Source organism: Corella eumyota, chromosome 3 (genome assembly GCF_963082875.1).
Source record: "Corella eumyota chromosome 3, kaCorEumy4.1, whole genome shotgun sequence".
NCBI lineage: Eukaryota > Metazoa > Chordata > Ascidiacea > Phlebobranchia > Corellidae > Corella > Corella eumyota.
Genome location: NC_137492.1, coordinates 18252238 through 18277419, shown reverse-complemented (window position 1 = coordinate 18277419; position 25182 = coordinate 18252238). Strand labels below are relative to the sequence as shown.

The window sequence follows — 25182 nt, the reverse complement described above, 5'->3', positions numbered from 1 at the left end:
GGATATATACCTTTGTCAACATGGGTGTGTTGAAATTCCTCTAGTCTATCTAAAAATTTAAAATATTTCTTAATTACCTATAACTTCGAGCAACAACTTTTATATATGTTCCTGCACAAAATAAATTTAAAACCTACAAAAAAATAATTTACCTTCTAAACTGTTTATTCTTTGTTGTAACTGGGCAACAAAGTTCTCGTTGCAGGAACATTTTCCTTTAGCTCCTGGTAATCCCCTTGGACCTGGCGGGCCCATCGGACCCTGCTTACCTGTTTTCCCTTGTGCTGGACTAGATCCCTGGGTCACATGACCCCCTGGGTTCAATTGCACATTAAAACAAATTTGGTTATCTTGAGATAAAGTCACAAAAATGCAACAAGAAACCAATAAAAGTAATTTTAAACCCATGTTTAAGAATTTATTTGATCTTACTTTTTAAACACTTGCAGTTAAAATGAAAAAAAACAGATAAACAAATATCTTATATTACAATCAAACTTATTCCGGAAACAAAAGGTTATTAATCTTTCGAAAATTTATAATGCTTTAAGAATTAATTATAACATAGCTAAAACATGACTCAATTTTAAATTAATAAGTTGCATATGAAAAAACCTAATTTATTAAACAATTTATACATATTACCAGATAAGAAATTAAATTATTTCTTTAACTTGACAATATTTAATTTAAAACAAACTCAGTACACAGTTGGTTTAAAACAGTGAATATATTGGAAAACACAAAACTTATTTTCATAGAACTTAATATACATTTTAAAATAAAAGTGTTCATATTAAATTTTGTAATATTTATATTTACAACTTTCAATATTCACATATACAGTTATTTAACAAGTTAACAACTCCATTCTTAAACTCATATGTCTAAGAAATGTTTGTGGAAACAAACGAACATATCTGGCCAAAATTGGTTCAGGAAAGTTGTTAAACACATAACTATCTCTGTCAGTGTTACCAGGAAATGTCTGGAAAAATAAATATTTTAGAATAACCCTGTGACTTAACTAAATTGGAACTTAGGTATAAGTAGATTGTTAGATATTAGATAATATAACATAGGACCCAGTGTACATCTAAGGGAGATAGTTAAACAAACTTACCACATCGATTCCATCTTGCTGGATAACTTGAAAGTCATTGGTTGAATTTCCATAAGAAATTTTATAACTTCTTACCCATTGATCTCCGTTTCTTTTATCAAACCTACCCTGGGTTACAACTCCTCTTAAAAAAGTAACTGAACTCAAATCAACTTGAATCCATTGCCCAATGGAGGCTATATTATTGGTTTAAGTAATTTAATTTTGATATTTATAGCATAAAAATATTAAGTGTTAACATAAAACACATTTTATTTTGATTTATTAAGTTTAAAAATCTAAAAAACTTACATGGTCCAGGTACCCAACAACCTAAATGGCCATTTTCAGGTCTATTGTCCAATCTTCCATATTGTGGTAGATAAGGATTAGAATGAAATGAACTGGCTGTAATTGCACTGTCTGGAATTGATCTACTTTTCATCCCCACACCACAGTATGTAACTTAAAAAATGAAACCATAAATTTTTTTTTATGAAAGTTATCATTAGGACTGCAAATTTTGCAATGCTTAAGAGTTAAAAAAATTAATTACATAACTAGATAAATATTTTTATTGCAAAACACTCTAAAATTTTGGTTATTACCTCTATCATTAACATTGGTATGTTCAAAACGATCTAATCTATCTAAAGGAAAAGGTATAAGTTAAAAATAAAATGCAAATTTAAAACAAATCTTTAGATTTGCCAATTATCTTAAAAATCTTTAAATAAATTATTCACCTTCCAAAGTGTTAAACTTTTGTTGCAACTGATCAATATCATCTTTACATGAACATTTCTCACTTGTTGTTGGATTAGTAGCATGATCTTGAGGGTTAAGTTGCACATTGAAACAAATTTGATTTTTCTCAGATAATGTCACATAATAGAGACATGACAGTACAAAAAACAATTTAAACCCATTTTTAAAAATTGTTCAATTATAATAAAATTAATTGTTTTTAAAATTAAAGGTAGAATGATCAAAAAGATCAAAACAGAAGACTTATATACACATTTTATCGCCCCCAACTTAAAATATAATTGTTCTGGTATTTTTTGAATTTTTTTTAACAATGATACAAAAACAAAATCACATCATGCTTTTTAAGAAATTACAAAACAAATAAGTTTTTAAAATATGATATAACCGTTATGAAATTTTTTACATTTTAATAGCTATTTTTAGAAAATTAATAAACATATAATTTGTTGCTGGTGTTATTTTTATTATGTATTAGTTTACACTGAAAAAAAATAAATGCAGTTTGTATGCATTCGAGAAACCCATTTATTAAAAAATAGACTCAAAACAGCATGTTTAAATACAATGTTTTTTTATATCCAAAATTATGACAAAATGCCAGAATTAAAATTGGATTTTCCAGAAAATGCAATTAATAACCTTTTTCGTTCTTCAAAATGATACTTATTAATCAACTAACATTTCCGTTAAAATTTCCAATTTTTGACAACCAGACCAATTAATTTGGTTTCGAAAGTGAAAAATAAATGTAGCCTCATTTTTTGGCAACAAAACAACAAAAAACGTGACAACAAAAATGAATAATTACATCATTACTACATCAATCAATTTTAACATTTATAAGTTTTTAAATAATGTCATTTTTTTAAATTTTAAATGAAAAAATTAGAATGTATACAGTACTTAATTTATGATAAATATTTTATATGAAAATAAATGAATATTTACAACCTTTGTTATGGATATATCACATAAATCAGCATGTTAACAACTCCATTCTTAAACTCATGTGAGTGAGATAAGTTTGTGGAAACAAACGAACATATCTTGCCAAAATAGGTTCAGGAAAGTTGTTAAACACATAACTATCTCTGTCAGTGTTACCAGGAAATGTCTAAAATATAAATATATAAATCTGAGATTAACCCAAACCTAATTTTATTAATTTGTTGCTTTAGAAATAGGCATGAACCGATTTTTAAAAATGCAATATAATAAATAAACTTTCTAAAAAAGTATAACCTTAAAAGCATTTGAACCTTAAAAAGTTACATACAGTAAACGTTTTTAATTTTAAAGTATACATAATTAAAAAATCTAAATTTTCCTAATTAAACATGACTTACCACATCGTTTCCATCTTGCTGTACAACTTGAAAATCACTGGTTGAATTTCCATAAGAAATTTTATAACTTCTTACCCATTGATTTCCATAAGTATCATCAAATCTACCTTGGGTTACAACTCCTCTTAACAAAGTTACTGAACCCAGATCAACTTGAATCCACTGACCAATATTAGCTACAAGTTTAATTTGTTTTAGTAGTTTTAGTTAACTATAATTTTTTGGAATATCAAAAGTATCAAAATACTATAAACTTAGTTTGCTTACATGGTCTAGGCACCCAGCAACCAAAATGGTTATCTGTAGGTCTATTGTCCAACTTTCCATAGTGTGGTAAATAATCATTATCAAAAAATGAACTGGCTGTTATTGCACTATCTGGAATCAACCCACTTTTCATCCCCACACCACAATATGTAACTTTAAAAGTTAAAAATTATAATTTTAATATACAGCTTAAAAAAATATAATTTCACCCTAAATATAAAAAAATATTTAGTTTAAAATTAAGTAGGGGGATAATAACATAAAATAAAAAAGAAAATATTTACCTCTGTCAAGAATTGAATGAAACCGATTAAGCCTCTCTTAATAAAAACAAGTTTATATAAATTTAAAAGTAATTAATATTTCATAAATTGATTTTTTTTTAAACAAAAAATATATTTGCTACCTATTAAAAATGTTTTACCTTCCAAACTGTTTATTCTTTGTTGGAACTGGGCAACAAAGTCTTCATTGCAGGAACATTTTCCTTTAGCTCCTGTTAATCCCCTTGGACCTGGTAGTCCCCTCGGACCCTGCTTACCTGTTTTTCCTTGTGCTGGATTACCCCCTTGAATTATAAAACCCATTGGGTTCGATTGCACATTGAAACAAATTTGGTTGTCTTGAGATAAAGTCTCAAAAATGCAACAGAACAGCAATAAAAGTAATTTTAAACCCATGTTTAAGAATTTATTTGATCTTACTTTTTAAACACTTGCAGTTAAAATGAGAAGAAAAAGATAAACAAATATCTTATATTACAACCAAAACACATTCCGGAAATAAACAGTTATTAATCTTTTGAAAGGGAAATGTTTGTGTTTGAGTACATTATGATGATTTATGTGTGTTGTTATGTTCATTATTTATATTGCTATACAAATATTAAATTATAACCACAGGGTAGTAGTTATCACAACACATTTAAATGCCTACAAAATGTTTTATTATTAAATGAGAACAAAATTGATGACAAATTGACCCAAAAATCACATTTTCAATTACTTTAATTATAACTTTAAACTTCTTATTTAACATAACCAATATTATAAAAAGTAATTTTTAGAATAATAAATGATAACAATTTTTTTTAACATTGAATATTTAAAAAAATAATCACATTATTTGATTTTAAAAAAACTTTGTACATATTAGTTTTTAAACAAAAATTATATTGAAAAACACAATACTTAATAGTATATAAGTAAATGGGATTTTTAATATTTAAAAAAACCTACTTTTGCTTTTTATTTCAGTTTTACATTTTATGATATTTACATAATAAGTTATTTAGCATGTTAACAACTCCATTCTTAAACTCATGTGTCTAAGAAATGTTTGCGGAAACAAACAAACATATCTGGCCAAAAGTGGTTCAGGAAAGTTGTTAAACACATAACTATCTCTGTCAGTGTTACCAGGAAATGTCTGAAAAAATAAATATTTTAGAATAACCCTGTGACTTAACTAAATTGGAACTTAAGTATAAGTAGATTGTTAGATATTAGATAATATAACATAGGACCCAGTGTACATTTAAGGGAGATAGTTAAACAAGCTTACCACATCGATTCCATCTTGCTGGATAACTTGAAGGTCATTGGTTGAATTTCCATAAGAAATTTTATAACTTCTTACCCATTGATCTCCGTTTCTTTCATCAAACCTACCCTGGGTTACAACTCCTCTTAACAAAGTAACTGAACCCAGATCAACTTGAATCCATTGCCCAATGGAGGCTATATTATTGGTTTAAGTAATTAAATTTTGATATTTATAGCATAAAAATTTTAAGTGTTAACATAAAACACATTTTATTTTGATTTATTAAGTTTAAAAATCTAACAAACTTACATGGTCCAGGTACCCAACAACCTAAATGGCCATTTTCAGGTCTGTTGTCCAATCTTCCATATTGTGGTAAAAAAGTACTAGAATGAAATGAACTGGCTGTAATTGCACTGTCTGGAATCAATCCACTTTTCATCCCCACACCACAGTACATGACTTAAATTAATACATTAGTAAATAATTAACTAAATAAACATTTTGGTAATTAAAAACTAAATATTAATAAACAAATACTTGGATATATACCTTTGTCAACATGGGTGTGTTGAAATTCCTCTAGTCTATCTAAAAATTTAAAATATTTCTTAATTACCTATAACTTCGAGCAACAACTTTTATATATGTTCCTGCACAAAATAAATTTAAAACCTACAAAAAAATAATTTACCTTCTAAACTGTTTATTCTTTGTTGTAACTGGGCAACAAAGTTCTCGTTGCAGGAACATTTTCCTTTAGCTCCTGGTAATCCCCTTGGACCTGGCGGGCCCATCGGACCCTGCTTACCTGTTTTCCCTTGTGCTGGACTAGATCCCTGGGTCATATGACCCCCTGGGTTCAATTGCACATTAAAACAAATTTGGTTATCTTGAGATAAAGTCACAAAAATGCAACAAGACAGCAATAAAAGTAATTTTAAACCCATGTTTAAGAATTTATTTGATCTTACTTTTTAAACACTTGCAGTTAAAATGAAAAAAAACAGATAAACAAATATCTTATATTACAATCAAACTTATTCCGGAAACAAAAGGTTATTAATCTTTGGAAAATTTATAATGCTTTAAGAATTAATTATAACATAGCTAAAACATGACTCAATTTTAAATTAATAAGTTGCATATGAAAAAACCTAATTTATTAAACAATTTATACATATTACCAGATAAGAAATTAAATTATTTCTTTAACTTGACAATATTTAATTTAAAACAAACTCAGTACACAGTTGGTTTAAAACAGTGAATATATTGGAAAACACAAAACTTATTAATATAGAACTTAATATACATTTTAAAATGAAAGTGTTCATATTAAATTTTGTAATATTTATATTTACAACTTTCAATATTCACATATACAGTAATTTAGCAAGTTAACAACTCCATTCTTAAACTCATGTGTCTAAGAAATGTTTGTGGAAACAAACGAACATATCTGGCCCAAATTGGTTCAGGAAAGTTGTTAAACACATAACTATCTCTGTCAGTGTTACCAGGAAATGTCTGAAAAAATAAATATTTTAGAATAACCCTGTGACTTAACTAAATTGGAACTTAGGTATAAGTAGATTGTTAGATATTAGATAATATAACATAGGACCCAGTGTACATCTAAGGGAGATAGTTAAACAAACTTACCACATCGATTCCATCTTGCTGGATAACTTGAAAGTCATTGGTTGAATTTCCATAAGAAATTTTATAACTTCTTACCCATTGATCTCCGTTTCTTTTATCAAACCTACCCTGGGTTACAACTCCTCTTAACAAAGTAACTGAACCCAGATCAACTTGAATCCATTGCCCAATGGAGGCTATATTATTGGTTTAAGTAATTTAATTTTGATATTTATAGCATAAAAATTTTAAGTGTTAACATAAAACACATTTTATTTTGATTTATTAAGTTTAAAAATCTAACAAACTTACATGGTCCAGGTACCCAACAACCTAAATGGCCATTTTCAGGTCTATTGTCCAATCTTCCATATTGTGGTAGAAAAGGATTAGAATGAAATGAACTAGCTGTAATTGCACTGTCCGGAATTGATCCACTTTTCATCCCCACACCACAGTATGTAACTTAAAAAATGAAACCATAAATTTTTTTTTATGAATGTTATCATTAGAACTGCAAATTTTACAATGCTTAAGAGTTAAAAAAATTAATTACATAACTAGATAAATATTTTTATTGCAAAACACTCTAAAATTTTGGATATTACCTCTATCGTTAACATGGGTATGTTCAAAACGATCTAATCTATCTAAAAGAAAAGGTATATGTTAAAAATAAAATGCAGTTTTAAAACAAATCTTTAGATTTGCCAATTATCTTAAAAATATTTAAATAAATTATTCACCTTCCAAAGTGTTAAACTTTTGTTGCAACTGATCAATATCATCTTTACATGAACATTTCTCACTTGTTGTTAGATTAGTAGCATGATCTTGAGGGTTGAGTTGCACATTGAAACAAATTTGATTTTTCTCAGATGATGTCACATAATAGAGACATGACAGTACAAAAAACAATTTTAAACTTATTTTTAAAAATTGTTCAGTTATAATAAAATTAATTGTTTTTAAAAATTACAGTTAAAATGATCAAAAAGATCAAAACAGAAGACTTATATACACATTTCATCGTCCCATTAAAGGTTAAATATAACAAATTTTTCCACATCAATCATTTTTTTCAAATTGCGCAAAAACTTAAAATATAATTGTTCTGATATTTTTCGAAATTTTTTTATGATATTTCTTCTCAATATAAAACAATGATACAAAAACAAAATCACATCATGCTTTTTAAGAAATTACAAAACAAATAAGCTTTTAAAAGGTGAAATTACCATTATGAAATTTTTTACATGTTACACAACTTTAATAGCTATTTTTAGAAAATTAATAAACATATAATTTGTGCTGGTGTTATTTTTATTATGTATTAGTTTACACTGAAAAAAAATGAAGCAGTTTGTATGTATTCGAGAAACCCATTTATTAAAAAATAGACTCAAAACAGCATGTTTAAATACAATGTTTTTTTATATCCAAAATTATGACAAAATGCCAGAATTAAAATTGGATTTTCCAGAAAATGCAATTAATAACCTTTTTTGCTCTTTAAAATTATACTCATTAATCAACTAACATTTCCGCTAAAATTTTCAATTTTTGACAACCAGACCAATTAATTTGGTTTTGAAAGTGTATAAAAGTAGCCTCATTTTTTGGCAATAAAACAACAAAAAGCGTGACAACAAAAATGAATAATTACATCATTACTACATCAATCAATTTTAACATTTATAAGTTTTTAAATGATGTCATTTTTTTAAATTTTAAATGAAAAAATTAAAATATACATAGTACTTATTTTATGATAAATATTTTATATGGAAATGCTTATACTAAATTTAAATATATGAATATTTACAACCTTTGTTATGGATGTATTTCATAAATCAGCATGTTAACAACTCCATTCTTAAACTCATGTGAGTGAGATAAGTTTGTGGAAACAAACGAACATATCTGGCTAAAATTGGTTCCGGAAAGTTGTTAAACACATAACTATCTCTGTCAGTGTTACCAGGAAATGTCTGAAAGGAAAATATTTAAACCAGAAATCATTGAAGTCAAAAATCAAAATATTGAAATCATTAATACTCAAAAACAGTTGAAGTAATTATACAATGGAATTTTACAAACTGAAAACTTTTATTTGTAAATGTTTTATAATCATTTAATTACCTTACATAGGCTGCTGACTTAACAATAGGCATACATAATTTCAGATATTTAAAACTACAAATTTGGCTAATTTAAACAAACTTACCACATCAATTCCATTTTGCTGGACAACTTGAAAGTCACTGGTTAAATTTCCAAAGGAAATTTTATAACTTGTTACCCATTGATTACCATTAGTATCATCAAATCTACCTTGGGTTACAACTCCTCTTAACAAAGTAACTGAACCCAAATCAACTTGAATCCATTGTCCAATGGTCGCTATTTAAATGGTTTAAGCAAGTTTTTGTTTTTAAAACACTTTTCCTTTTAATTTATCAAATTTGAAAAGCACAAAAAAATTACTTTTTTTAGAGGCCCAACATCCTCGGTGGCCATCCCTGGGTCTATTGTCCAATCTTCCATAGTGTGGTAGAAAAGGATTAGAATAAAATGAACTGGCTGTAATTGCACTATCTGGAATCAATCCACTTTTCATTCCAACATGGCAGTATGTGACTTAATTTATAACATCAACAAATATTTATATAGATTAACAAGTTGTTTATTATACACTTAAAATAAATATACATGTATATAGGTATACCTCTGTAAATATCAGTGTGTTGAAACTGATCTAGTCTTTCTAAAAATATAATGTATGTCTCATTTATTAGAAACCTTGAGCAACAACTTTTTAAATATATATTTATGCAAAATTAATTATCAACCTACAAAAAAATAATTTACCCTCTAAACTGTTTATTCTTTGTTGTAACTGGGCAACAAAGTTCTCGTTGCAAGAACATTTTCCTTTAGCTCCTGGTAATCCCCTTGGGCCTGGTGGGCCCATCGGACCTTGCTTACCTGTTTTCCCTTGTGCTGGACTAGACCCCCTGGATTCAATTGCACATTAAAACAAATTTGGTTGTCTTGAGATAAAGTCACAAAAATGCAACAGGACAGCAATAAAAGTAATTTTAAACCCATGTTTAAGAATTTATTTGATCTTACTTTTTAAACACTTGCAGTTAAAATGAGAAGAAACAGATAAACAAATATCTTATATTACAACCAAACTTATTCCGGAAACAAAAAGTTATTAATCTTTTAAAATCGTGAAACATTTTAAGAACAATTCATTACAGTTGACAAAACATGACTTAATTTGATAATAATATGTTGCAAATAATAAGAATTTACTTTTTTAAACAATTTATGCATAATAACTGTATTCATATTTTTCCTTCAAGTGACAATATTTAAATTTAAACAAAGTCTGTACACAATAGTTTTAAACCGATACTAATATTGGAACCCAAAGTACATTATAATATAAGTTAATGTCATTTTTATAACAAAAGTGTCTATAATTAATTTTTGAATATTATATTTTACAACTTTCAATATTCACATATACAGTTATTTAGCAAGTTAACAACTCCATTCTTAAACTCATGTGACCATGGAAAGTTTGTGGATACAAACGAACGTATCTGGCCAAAATTGGTTCAGGAAAGTTGTTAAACACATAACTATCTCTGTCAGTGTTACCAGGAAATGTCTAAAAAATAAATATTTAAATTAAAAGTCAACCTAAACAGCTTTAGTAGTTATACAATATAATTTCACAAACTTATTTGTGAATGTTCCATAATAACATATTTAAATTACAAGGCCTACACACTAAGTAACAAATGTACACAACCAATAGATATATACAACTAAAAATATGTCTCAATTAAATAAACTTACCACATCAAATCCATTTTGTTGGACAACTTGAAAGTCACTGGTTGAATTTCCATAAGAAATCTTATAACTTCTTATCCATTCATTATGATTTTGTCTTCCTTGAATTACAACTCCTCTTAACAAAGTTACTGAACCCAGATCAACTTGAATCCACTGCCCAATAATATCTTAAAATTTTTTTTTAGTTTAGCAACTTATTGATTTTTTAATAAATGCATAATTTTAAAAATGCCAACTTACTTTTTTTAGGGGCCCAATAACCTTGATGACCATTCCTGGGTCTATTGTCCAATCTTCCATAGTGTGGTAAATAATCATTATCATAAAATGAACTGGCTGTGATTGCACTATCTGGAATCAATCCACTTTTCATCCCCACACCACAGTATGTAACTTTGAAAGTTAAAAATTATAATTTTAATTAACAGCTTAAAAAAATATAATTTCACCCAAAAATTTAAAAAAATATTTAGTTTAAAATTAAGTAGGGGGATAATAACATAAAATAAAAAAGAAAATATTTACCTCTGTCAAGAATTGAATGAAACCGATTAAGCCTCTCTAAATAAAAACAAGTTTATATATATTTAAAAGTAATTAATATATTAAAAATTGATTTTTTTTCATCAAAAAATATATTTGCTACCTATTAAAAATGTTTTACCTTCTAAACTGTTTATTCTTTGTTGCAACTGGGCAGCAAAGTCTTCATTGCAGGAACATTTTCCTTTAGCTCCTGTTAATCCCCTTGGACCTGGTAGGCCCCTCGGACCCTGTTCACCTGTTTTTCCTTGTGCTGGACTAGACCCCTGGGTCATATGACCCCCTGGGTTCAATTGCACATTAAAACAAATTTGGTTATCTTGAGATAAAGTCACAAAAATACAACTGGACAGCAATAAAAGTAATTTTAAACCCATTTTACAAATTTATTATATCTTACTCTTTAAACTTGTGCATGTAGAATGAAAAAAAAATAACAAAAAATATCTTATATCACGAATCAAACATATTCCGGAAGCAAAAAGTTATTAATCTTTTAAAATCGTGAAACATTTTAAGAACAATTCATTACAGTTGACAAAACATGACTTAATTTGATATTAATATGTTGCAAAAAAAAAATTTACTTTTTTAATCAATTTATGCATAATAACTGTATTCATATTTTTCCTTCAAGTGACAATATTTAAATTTAAACAAAGTCTGTACACAATAGTTTTAAACCGATACTAATATTGGAACCCAAAGTACATTATAATATAAGTTAATGTCATTTTTATAACAAAAGTGTCTATAATTAATTTTTAAATATTAAATTTTACAACGTTTGATATTCACATATTAAGTTGTTTAACATGTTAACAACTCCATTCTTAAACTTATGTACTTGAGGTAAGTTTGCGGAAACAAACGAACATATCTGGTCAAAACTGGTTCAGGAAAGTTGTTAAACACATAACTATCTCTGTCAGTGTTACCAGGAAATATCTAAAAATATAAATATTTAAATCAGAGTCATTTTGAAGCCCTATAAAATTAAAGCATAGCCTTGTCAAGTATATTGTTAGATATTGAATAATAAAAATAAAACCTGAAAAAAACAGTTTATGTCAAAAGTATTTAATCAAATAAACTCGCCACATCAACTTCATTTTGTTGTACAACTTGAAAATCACCATCGGAAATTCCATAGGAAATTTTATAACTTTTCACCCACTGGTTTCCATTTCTTGTATCATATCTACCTTGGGTTACAACTCCTTTTAACAAAGTTACTGAACCCAGATCAACTTGAATCCATTGCCCAATGGATGCTATATTAATGGTTTAAGAAAAATTACTTTTGGGTATTTGTAGTATAACCATATTTTTGCAATATATATCATTTAAAAAAAACATGATTTAAGCTTAAAGTATTGAGTTTAAAAATTATATAAAACTTACTCGGTCTAGGTACCCAACAAGCGCGGTGGCTATTTGTATTTGTAGGTCTGTTATCCAATCTTCCATAGTGTGGTAAATAATCATTATCATAAAACGAACTAGCTGTAATTGCACTGTCTGGAATCAACCCACTTTTCATCCCCACACCACAATATGTAACTTTGAATAATAAAAAATATAATTTTATTAAATAACTTAAAAAAACAGAATTTTGCCTTAGATATAAACAACGTATTTAATTTATAATTAAGTAGGGGGATAATGACATAAAATAAAAATAAATAAGAAAATATTTACCTTTGTCTAGAATTGAATGAAACCGATTAAGCCTCTCTTAATAAAAACAAGTTTATATAAATTTAAAAAAAATTAATGTTTCATAAATTGATTTTTTTTAAACAAAAAATATATTTGCTACCTATTAAAAATGTTTTACCTTCCAAACTGTTTATTCTTTGTTGCAACTGGGCAACAAAGTCTTCATTGCAGGAACATTTTCCTTTAGCTCCTGTTAATCCCCTTGGACCTGGTAGTCCCCTCGGACCCTGCTTACCTGTTTTTCCTTGTGCTGGATTAACCCCTTGAATTATAAAACCCATTGGGTTCGATTGCACATTGAAACAAATTTGGTTGTCTTGAGATAAAGTCACAAAAATGCAACAGGACAGCAATAAAAGTAATTTTAAACCCATGTTTAAGAATTTATTTGATCTTACTTTTTAAACACTTGCAGTTAAAATGAGAAGAAAAAGATAAACAAATATCTTATATTACAACCAAAACACATTCCGGAAATAAACAGTTATTAATCTTTTGGAAGGGAAATGTTTGTGTTTGAGTACATTATGATGATTTATGTGTGTTGTTATGTTCATTATTTATATTGCTATACAAATATTAATGTTAAATTATAACCACAGGGTAATAGTTATCACAACACATTTAAATGCTTACAAAATGCATTATTATTAAATGAGAACAAAATTGATGACAAATTAACCCCCAAAAAAACATTTTTAGTTACTTTATTTACATTATTAAATAGTCGATGTTAAACTTTAAATTTCTTATTTAACATACCAAATTTCTAAAAAGGTATTTTTTAGAATAATAAATGATAACAATTTTTTAACATTGGATATTTAAAAAAATAATCACATTATTTTATTTTAAAAAAACTTTGTACATATTAGTTTTTAAACAAAAATTATATTGAAAAACATACTACTTAATAGTATATAAGTAAATGGGATTTTTATTATTTAAAAACAACATACTTTTGCTTTTTATTTTAGATTTATATTTTGTGATATTTACATAATAAGTTATTTAGCATGTTAACAACTCCATTCTTAAACTCATGTGGCCACGGAAAGTTTGTGGAAACAAACGAACATATCTGGCCGAAATTGGTTCAGGAAAGTTATTAAACACATAACTATTTCTGTTGGTGTTACCAGGAAATGTCTAAAAAATAAATATTTAAATTAAAAGTCAACCTAAACAGCTTTAGTAGTTATATAATATAGTTACACAAACTTATTTGTGAATGTTCCATAATAACATATTTAAATAACAAGGCCTACACACTAAGTAACAAATGTACACAACCAGTAGATATACAAAACTAAAAATATGCCTAAATTAAATAAACTTACCACATCGATTCCATTTTGCTGGACAACTTGAAAGTCACTGGTTGAATTCCCATAAGAAATTTTATAACTTCTTACCCATTGATCCTGATTTTGTCTTCCTTGAGTTACAACTCCTCTTAACAAAGTAACTGAACCCAAATCAACTTGAATCCATTGTCCAATGGTTGCTATTTAAATGGTTTAAGCAAATTTTTGTTTTTAAAACACTTTTCCTTTTAATTTATCAAATTTAAAAAGCACAAAAAAATTACTTTTTTTTGAGGCCCAACAACCTTGATGACCATCCCTGGGTCTATTGTCCAACCTTCCATAGTGTGGTAAAAATTGATTAGAATAAAATGAACTGGCTGTTATTGCACTATCTGGAATCAATCCACTTTTCATCCCCACACCACAGTATGTAACTTTGAAAGTTAAAAATTATAATTTTAATTAACAGCTTAAAAAAATATAATTTCACCCAAAAATATAAAAAAATGTTTAGTTTAAAATTAAGTAGGGGGATAATAACATAAAATAAAAATAAATAGGAAACATTTACCTCTGTCAAGAATTGAATGAAACCGATTAAGCCTCTCTAAATAAAAACAAGTTTATATATATTTAAAAGAAATTAATATTTCATAAATTGATTTTTTTTAAAACAAAAAATATATTTGCTACCTATTAAAAATGTTTTACCTTCCAAACTGTTTATTCTTTGTTGCAACTGGGCAGAAAAGTCTTCATTGCAGGAACATTTTCCTTTAGCTCCTGTTAATCCCCTTGGACCTGGTAGGCCCCTCGGACCCTGCTTACCTGTTTTCCCTTGTGCTGGACTAGATCCCTGGGTCATATGACTCCCTGGGTCCAATTGTACATTAAAACAAATTTGGTTGTCTTGAGATAAAGTCACAAAAATGCAACAGAACAGCAATAAAAGTAATTTTAAACCCATGTTTAAGAATTTATTTGATCTTACTTTTTAAACACTTGCAGTTAAAATGAAAAGAAACAGATAAACAAATATCTTATATTACAATCAAACTTATTCCGGAAACAAAAGGTTATTAATCTTTCGAAAATTTATAATGCTTTAAGAATTAATTATAACATAGCTAAAACATGACTTAATTTTAAATTAATAAGTTGCATATGAAAAAACCTAATTTATTAAACAATTTATACATATTACCAGATAAGAAATTAAGTTATTTCTTTAACTTGACAATATTTAATTTAAAACAAACTCAGTACACAGTTGGTTTAAAACAGTGGATATATTGGAAAACACAAAACTTATTAATATAGAACTTAATATACATTTTAAAATGAAAGTGTTCATATTAAATTTTGTAATATTTATATTTACAACTTTCAATATTCACATATACAGTAATTTAACAAGTTAACAACTCCATTCTTAAACTCATATGTCTAAGAAATGTTTGTGGAAACAATCGAACATATCTGGCCAAAATTGGTTCAGGAAAGTTGTTAAACACATAACTATCTCTGTCAGTGTTACCAGGAAATGTCTGAAAAAATAAATATTTTAGAATAACCCTGTGACTTAACTAAATTGGAACTTAGGTATAAGTAGATTGTTAGATATTAGATAATATAACATAGGACCCAGTGTACATCTAAGGGAGATAGTTAAACAAACTTACCACATCGATTCCATCTTGCTGGATAACTTGAAAGTCATTGGTTGAATTTCCATAAGAAATTTTATAACTTCTTACCCATTGATCTCCGTTTCTTTTATCAAACCTACCCTGGGTTACAACTCCTCTTAAAAAAGTAACTGAACTCAAATCAACTTGAATCCATTGCCCAATGGAGGCTATATTATTGGTTTAAGTAATTTAATTTTGATATTTATAGCATAAAAATATTAAGTGTTAACATAAAACACATTTTATTTTGATTTATTAAGTTTAAAAATCTAAAAAACTTACATGGTCCAGGTACCCAACAACCTAAATGGCCATTTTCAGGTCTATTGTCCAATCTTCCATATTGTGGTAGATAAGGATTAGAATGAAATGAACTGGCTGTAATTGCACTGTCTGGAATTGATCTACTTTTCATCCCCACACCACAGTATGTAACTTAAAAAATGAAACCATAAATTTTTTTTTATGAAAGTTATCATTAGGACTGCAAATTTTGCAATGCTTAAGAGTTAAAAAAATTAATTACATAACTAGATAAATATTTTTATTGCAAAACACTCTAAAATTTTGGTTATTACCTCTATCATTAACATTGGTATGTTCAAAACGATCTAATCTATCTAAAGGAAAAGGTATAAGTTAAAAATAAAATGCAAATTTAAAACAAATCTTTAGATTTGCCAATTATCTTAAAAATCTTTAAATAAATTATTCACCTTCCAAAGTGTTAAACTTTTGTTGCAACTGATCAATATCATCTTTACATGAACATTTCTCACTTGTTGTTGGATTAGTAGCATGATCTTGAGGGTTAAGTTGCACATTGAAACAAATTTGATTTTTCTCAGATAATGTCACATAATAGAGACATGACAGTACAAAAAACAATTTAAACCCATTTTTAAAAATTGTTCAATTATAATAAAATTAATTGTTTTTAAAATTAAAGGTAGAATGATCAAAAAGATCAAAACAGAAGACTTATATACACATTTTATCGCCCCCAACTTAAAATATAATTGTTCTGGTATTTTTTGAATTTTTTTTAACAATGATACAAAAACAAAATCACATCATGCTTTTTAAGAAATTACAAAACAAATAAGTTTTTAAAATATGATATAACCGTTATGAAATTTTTTACATTTTAATAGCTATTTTTAGAAAATTAATAAACATATAATTTGTTGCTGGTGTTATTTTTATTATGTATTAGTTTACACTGAAAAAAAAATAAATGCAGTTTGTATGCATTCGAGAAACTCATTTATTAAAAAATAGACTCAAAACAGCATGTTTAAATACAATGTTTTTTTATATCCAAAATTATGACAAAATGCCAGAATTAAAATTGGATTTTCCAGAAAATGCAATTAATAACCTTTTTCGTTCTTCAAAATGATACTTATTAATCAACTAACATTTCCGTTAAAATTTCCAATTTTTGACAACCAGACCAATTAATTTGGTTTCGAAAGTGAAAAATAAATGTAGCCTCATTTTTTGGCAACAAAACAACAAAAAACGTGACAACAAAAATGAATAATTACATCATTACTACATCAATCAATTTTAACATTTATAAGTTTTTAAATAATGTCATTTTTTTAAATTTTAAATGAAAAAATTAGAATGTATACAGTACTTAATTTATGATAAATATTTTATATGAAAATAAATGAATATTTACAACCTTTGTTATGGATATATCACATAAATCAGCATGTTAACAACTCCATTCTTAAACTCATGTGAGTGAGATAAGTTTGTGGAAACAAACGAACATATCTTGCCAAAATAGGTTCAGGAAAGTTGTTAAACACATAACTATCTCTGTCAGTGTTACCAGGAAATGTCTAAAATATAAATATATAAATCTGAGATTAACCCAAACCTAATTTTATTAATTTGTTGCTTTAGAAATAGGCATGAACCGATTTTTAAAAATGCAATATAATAAATAAACTTTCTAAAAAAGTATAACCTTAAAAGCATTTGAACCTTAAAAAGTTACATACAGTAAACGTTTTTAATTTTAAAGTATACATAATTAAAAAATCTAAATTTTCCTAATTAAACATGACTTACCACATCGTTTCCATCTTGCTGTACAACTTGAAAATCACTGGTTGAATTTCCATAAGAAATTTTATAACTTCTTACCCATTGATTTCCATAAGTATCATCAAATCTACCTTGGGTTACAACTCCTCTTAACAAAGTTACTGAACCCAGATCAACTTGAATCCACTGACCAATATTAGCTACAAGTTTAATTTGTTTTAGTAGTTTTAGTTAACTATAATTTTTTGGAATATCAAAAGTATCAAAATACTATAAACTTAGTTTGCTTACATGGTCTAGGCACCCAGCAACCAAAATGGTTATCTGTAGGTCTATTGTCCAACCTTCCATAGTGTGGTAAATAATCATTATCAAAAAATGAACTGGCTGTTATTGCACTATCTGGAATCAACCCACTTTTCATCCCCACACCACAATATGTAACTTTAAAAGTTAAAAATTATAATTTTAATATACAGCTTAAAAAAATATAATTTCACCCTAAATATAAAAAAATATTTAGTTTAAAATTAAGTAGGGGGATAATAACATAAAATAAAAAAGAAAATATTTACCTCTGTCAAGAATTGAATGAAACCGATTAAGCCTCTCTTAATAAAAACAAGTTTATATAAATTTAAAAGTAATTAATATTTCATAAATTGATTTTTTTTTAAACAAAAAATATATTTGCTACCTATTAAAAATGTTTTACCTTCCAAACTGTTTATTCTTTGTTGGAACTGGGCAACAAAGTCTTCATTGCAGGAACATTTTCCTTTAGCTCCTGTTAATCCCCTTGGACCTGGTAGTCCCCTCGGACCCTGCTTACCTGTTTTTCCTTGTGCTGGATTACCCCCTTGAATTATAAAACCCATTGGGTTCGATTGCACATTGAAACAAATTTGGTTGTCTTGAGATAAAGTCTCAAAAATGCAACAGAACAGCAATAAAAGTAATTTTAAACCCATGTTTAAGAATTTATTTTATCTTACTTTTTAAACACTTGCAGTTAAAATGAGAAGAAAAAGATAAACAAATATCTTATATTACAACCAAAACACATTCCGGAAATAAACAGTTATTAATCTTTTGGAAGGGAAATGTTTGTGTTTGAGTACATTATGATGATTTATGTGTGTTGTTATGTTCATTATTTATATTGCTATACAAATATTAAATTATAACCACAGGGTAGTAGTTATCACAACACATTTAAATGCCTACAAAATGTTTTATTATTAAATGAGAACAAAATTGATGACAAATTGACCCAAAAATCACATTTTCAATTACTTTAATTATAACTTTAAACTTCTTATTTAACATAACCAATATTATAAAAAGTAATTTTTAGAATAATAAATGATAACAATTTTTTTTAACATTGGATATTTAAAAAAATAATCACATTATTTAATTTTAAAAAAACTTTGTACATATTAGTTTTTAAACAAAAATTATATTGAAAAACACATTACATAATAGTATATAAGTTAATGGAATTTTTAATATTTAAAAAAAAACATACTTTTGCTTTTTATTTTAGTTTTACATATTATGATATTTACATAATAAGTTATTTAGCATGTTAACAACTCCATTCTTAAACTCATGTGGCCATGGAAAGTTTGTGGAAACAAACGAACATATCTGACCAAAAGTGGTTTGGGAAAGTTGTTAAACACATAACTATTTCTGTTTGTGTTACCAGGAAATGTCTAAAAAATAAATATTTAAATTAAAAGTCAACCTAAACAGCTTTAGTAGTTATACAATATAGTTACACAAACTTATTTGTGAATGTTCCATAATAACATATTTAAATAACAAGGCCTACACACTAAGTAACAAATGTACACAACCAGTAGATATACAAAACTAAAAATATGCCTAAATTAAATAAACTTACCACATCGATTCCATTTTGCTGGACAACTTGAAAGTCACTGGTTGAATTCCCATAGGAAATTTTATAACTTCTAAGCCATTGATCATAATTTTGTCTTCCTTGAGTTACAACTCCTCTTAACAAAGTAACTGAACCCAGATCAACTTGAATCCACTGCCCAATAACACCTTCAAAACTTTTTTTAGTTTAGCAACTCATTTACTTTTTGATAAATGATTAATTTAAAAAATGCCAACTTACTTTTTTTAGAGGCCCAAGAACCATGATGACCATCCCCGGGTCTATTGTCCAATCTTCCATAGTGTGGTAAATGATTATTATCAAAAAATGAACTGGCTGTGATTGCACTATCTGGAATCAATCCACTTTTCATCCCCACACCACAGTATGTAACTTTAATTAAAACACGGTAAATAATTAACTAAATAAACAACTCAGGTTTTAAAAACTAAAAATTAATTGACAAATCTTAAAGTATATACCTTTGTCAACATGGGTGTGTTGAAATTGATCTAACCTTCCTAAAAATATAATATATGTCCTAATTACCACAAACTCTTAAATATATTTACACGCTGATCAACGAACTTACCTTCTAAACTGTTTATTCTTTGTTGCAACTGTGCAACAACGTCCTCATTGCAGGAACATTTTCCTTTAGCTCCTGTTAATCCCCTTGGACCTGGCGGGCCTATCGGACCTTGCTTACCTGTTTTCCCTTGTGCTGGACTAGACCCCTGGGTCATATGACCCCCTGGATTCAATTGCACATTAAAACAAATTTGGTTGTCTTGAGATAAAGTCACAAAAATGCAACTGGACAGTAAAAAAAGGAATTTTAAACTCATGTTTAAGAATTTGATATATTTTATTGTTCAAACTCACATGGTTTAATGAAATAATTACAGACAAAAAAATATTTTATATCACGAACCCAACATATTCCGGAAACAAAAGGTTATTAATCTTTCAAAAATTTATGATGCTTTAAGAATTAATTATAACATGGCTAAAACATGACTTAATTTTAAATTAATAAGTTGCATATCAAAAAACCTAATTTATTAAACAATTTATACATATTACCAGATAAGAAATTAAGTTATTTCTTTAAATTGACATTATTTAATTTAAAACAAACTCAGTACACAGTTGGTTTAAAACAGTGAATATATTGGAAAACACAAAACTTATTAATATAGAACTTAATATACATTTTAAAATGAAAGTGTTCATATTAATTTTTGTAATACTTATATTTACAACTTTCAATATTCACATATTCAGTTATTTAGCATGTTAACAACTCCATTCTTAAACTCATGTGACTATGGAAAGTTTGTGGAAACAAACGAACATATCTGGCCAAAATTGGTTCAGGAAAGTTGTTAAACACATAACTATCTCTGTCGGTGTTACCAGGAAATGTCTAAAAAATAAATATTTAAATCAAAAATCAACCTTGCAATTTTAGTAGTTATACAGTAGGCTACAATTTTACAAATTAAATATATATTTTTGTAAATGTTTCATAATAATTTATTTACCCTACATAGGCCACAGACCTAATGACAGTCATACATATTTAACGAAAATTGAAAACTACTAATTTGTCCAATTTAAACAAACTTACCACATCGATTCCATTTTGCTGGACAACTTGGAGGTCACTAGTTGAATTTCCATAAGAAATCTTATAACTTCTAACCCATTGATCATAATTTTGTCTTCCTTGAGTTACAACTCCTCTTAATAAAGTAACCGAACCCAGATCAACTTGAATCCATTGGCTAATGGTTGCTATATTAATGGTTTAAGAAAATTTTTGTTTTTAGTGTAACTATACTAAAAATAATTTTAAGTAAAACACTTTTCCCTTTAATTTACCAAATTTGAAAAGCACACAAAACTTACATGGTCCAGGTACCCAACATCCTTGGTGGCCATCCCTGGGTTTATTGTCCAATCTTCCATATTGTGGTAGAAAAAGATTAGAATGAGTTGAACTGGCTGTAATTGCACTACCTGGAATCAATCCACTTTTCATCCCCACACCACAGTATGTAACTTTGAAAGTTAAAAATTATAATTTTAATTAACAGCTTAAAAAAATATAATTTCACCCAAAAATATAAAAAAAATATTTAGTTTAAAATTAAGTAGGGGGATAATATCAGAAAATAAAAATAAATAGGAAACATTTACCTCTGTCAAGAATTGAATGAAACCGATTAAGCCTCTCTAAATAAAAACAAGTTTATATAAATTTAAAAGTAATTAATATATTAAAAATTGATTTTTTTTCATCAAAAAATATATTTGCTACCTATTAAAAATGTTTTACCTTCCAAACTGTTTATTCTTTGTTGTAACTGGGCAACAAAACCCTCATTGCAAGAACATTTTCCTTTACCTCCTGGTAATCCCCTTGGACCTGGCGGGCCTATCGGACCCTGCTTACCTGTTTTTCCTTGTGCTGGACTAGACCCCTGGATCATATGACCTCCTGGGTTCAATTGTACATTAAAACAAATTTGGTTGTCTTGAGATAAAGTCACAAAAATACAACTGGACAGCAATAAAAGTAATTTTAAACCCATTTTACGAATTAATTATATCTTACTCTATAAACTCATTCATGAAAAATGAAAAAAAAAATGACAAAAAATATCTTATACCACGAATCAAACATATTCCGGAAGCAAAAAGTTATTAATCTTTTAAAATCGTAAAACATTTTAAGAACAATTTATTACAGTTGACAAAACATGACTTAATTTGATAATAATATGTTGCAAATAAAAAGAATTTACTTTTTTAAACAATTTATGCATAATAACTGTATTCATATTTTTCCTTCAAGTGACAATATTTAAATTTAAACAAAGTCTGTACACAATAGTTTTGAACCGATACTAATATTGGAACCCAAAGTACATTATAATATAAGTTAATGTCATTTTTATAACAAAAGTGTCTATAATTAATTTTTAAATATTATATTTTACAACGTTTGATATTCACATATTGAGTTGTTTAACATGTTAACAACTCCATTCTTAAACTCATGTACTTGAGATAAGTCTGCGGAAACAAACGAACATATCTGGCCAAAACTGGTTCAGGAAAGTTGTTAAACACATAACTATCTCTGTCAGTGTTACCAGGAAATATCTAAAAAATAAATATTTAAATCAGAGTCATTTTGAAGCCCTATAGAATTAATGCATAGCCTTGTTAAGTACATTGTTAGATATTGAATAATAAATATAAAACATGAAAAACAGTTTATGTCAAAAGTATTTAATCAAATAAACTCGCCACATCAATTCCATTTTGTTGTACAACTTGAAAATCACCATCGGAAATTCCATAGGAAATTTTATAACTTTTCACCCACTGGTTTCCATTTCTTGTATCATATCTACCTTGGGTTACAACTCCTTTTAACAAAGTAACTGAACCCAGATCAACTTGAATCCATTGCCCAATGGATGCTATATTAATGGTTTAAGAAAAATTACTTTTGGGTATTTGTAGTATAACCATATTTTTGCAATATATATCATTTAAAAAAAACATGATTTAAGCTTAAAGTATTGAGTTTAAAAATTATATAAAACTTACTCGGTCTAGGTACCCAACAAGCGTGGTGGTTATTTGTAGGTCTATTATCCAATCTTCCATAGTGTGGTAAATAATCATTATCATAAAATGAACTGGCTGTAATTGCACTATCTGGAATCAACCCACTTTTCATCCCCACACCACAGTATTTAACTTGGAAAGATGAAAATTATAATTTTAATATACAGCTTAAAAATATTTAATTTTGCCCTAAATATAAACTAAGTATTTAGTTTAAATTTAAGTAGGGGGATAATAACATGTAGCAAGTGGTAAGAACACTTACTACACCACACATGAGGTCGTGGGTTCAATCCCCACTGATCTCAAGTTGTAGCGCCCTTGAGTAAGGCGATATAAACGGTATAAACTCCTGCTGAGCTAGCACTTAATCAGCAGCATAATTATCGGGCAATTATAATCTATAATATCCCAAACTGCCACAGGCAACTCAAGACTTGGTCGGAGTAACTGATGTTACTCTATGTTTAAGTCACGCATTCGACTTTCCCACATCGAGGATAAAGATATATACAAAAAAAAAACATAAAATAAATAAGAAAATATTTACCTCTGTCAAGAATTGAATGAAACCGATTAAGCCTCTCTAAATAAAACAAAGTTTGTATAAATTCAAAAGAGTTAATATTTCATAAATTAATTTTTTGCAGCAAAAAATATATATATTTTCTACCTACAAAAAATAATTTACCTTCTAAACTGTTTATTCTTTGTTGCAACTGGGCAACAAAGTCTTCATTGCAGAAACATTTTCCTTTAGCTCCTGTTAATCCCCTTGGACCTGGTAGGCCCCTCGGACTCTGCTTACCTGTTTTCCCTTGTGCTGGACTAGATCCCTGGGTCATATGACCTCCTGGGTTCAATTGCACATTAAAACAAATTTGGTTGTCTTGAGATAAAGTCATAGAAACACAAAGAAACAGTAACAAAAACAATTTTAAACTCATGTTTTGTAAATTCAATGAATACGAGTTACAAAACACCAATATAACTCACTCTTTTAACTCATTAACAAAAAAAAACACACAGACGACTTATATTATAAAATAAACACATTCAGGAAACAAAAGATATTCATCTTTCAAACCTGGTAATGTTTTTCAACATGAAAAATGATTATGGTTGTTTTTTGTTTGTTAAAACATTAATTATTATAAAAAAGTATTAATTATTAATAATTACAAAAAAAAATATGCCCACAAAAAAAGGGTATTTTTACATAATGAAATAATATTGGGCAGAATACCTCTATTTTAGTTACCTTAACATAGTTTTTAAATGATTGGTTTTTAATAACCTAAATTAAGTTTACACCGGCAGCGTGGTGTGGTGGTAAGAACTCTTGCTACACCGCACATGAGGCCGTGGGTTCAATCCCCACTGATCTCATGCTGTAGCGCCCTTGAGTAGAGCGCTATAAACGGTATGAACTCCTGCTGAGCCAGCACTTAATCAGCAGTATAATTACCGGGCAATTATAGTCTCTATAATATCCCAAACAGCCACAACTCGAGACTGGGTCGGAGTAACTGATGTTACTCTATGTTTAAGTCGCGCATTCGACTTTCCCACATCGAGGATAAAAATATATACATAAAAAAATTAAAAAAAAAAAGTTAAAAGTATGTGAAACAATAAGTACATGTTGATAACAAATAACAACATTTTAATTTAAATTGTAAATTTAATGCTTAAGATGGTTAAGACATAAATGACAAATTTGAAGTATTTAGTTTGCATA

The 25182-nt window shown here is 27.6% G+C and overlaps 2 protein-coding genes across 2 annotated transcripts; both read right to left on the bottom strand.

Moving 5' to 3' along the window:
• Positions 1–19464: 19464 nt before the first annotated feature.
• On the bottom strand, positions 19465–20734 carry LOC145745997 (lactadherin-like). The gene is made up of 5 exons (XM_082564175.1): positions 20728–20734; positions 20386–20583; positions 20034–20186; positions 19794–19960; positions 19465–19602 (listed from the first exon to the last, which is right to left on the bottom strand). Exons 1-5 carry the CDS (start codon positions 20732–20734, stop codon positions 19465–19467), a joined length of 663 nt encoding a protein of 220 aa, XP_082420301.1.
• On the bottom strand, positions 20735–24951 carry LOC145745374 (lactadherin-like). Its single transcript, XM_082563434.1, has 10 exons — positions 24133–24951; positions 23992–24027; positions 23421–23573; positions 23115–23290; positions 22867–22967; positions 22138–22361; positions 21999–22034; positions 21708–21860; positions 21427–21593; positions 20735–21222 (listed from the first exon to the last, which is right to left on the bottom strand). Exons 1-10 carry the CDS (start codon positions 24386–24388, stop codon positions 21085–21087), a joined length of 1440 nt encoding a protein of 479 aa, XP_082419560.1. The 5' UTR covers positions 24389–24951; the 3' UTR covers positions 20735–21084.
• Between the last annotated feature and the right edge of the window lie 231 nt (positions 24952–25182).

Bases quoted from the DNA above. Each gene is read 5' to 3' on its own strand.
- LOC145745997 (XM_082564175.1), bottom strand. The intron at 19,961-20,033 runs GTAAGTTGGCAT...AAAGTTTTGAAG, and splicing joins TTCTTGGGCCTCTAAAAAAA to GTGTTATTGGGCAGTGGATT. The intron at 19,603-19,793 runs GTAAGTTTATTT...TTTATTTTTTAG, and splicing joins AGCAAAATGGAATCGATGTG to ACATTTCCTGGTAACACAAA.
- LOC145745374 (XM_082563434.1), bottom strand. From the start codon at position 24,388: ATGAGTTTAAAATTGTTTTTGTTACTGTTTCTTTGTGTTTCTATGACT. The intron at 24,028-24,132 runs GTAAATTATTTT...TGTTTTATTTAG, and splicing joins AAGAATAAACAGTTTAGAAG to AGAGGCTTAATCGGTTTCAT. The intron at 22,035-22,137 runs GTAAAACATTTT...GTTTTTATTTAG, and splicing joins AAGAATAAACAGTTTGGAAG to AGAGGCTTAATCGGTTTCAT.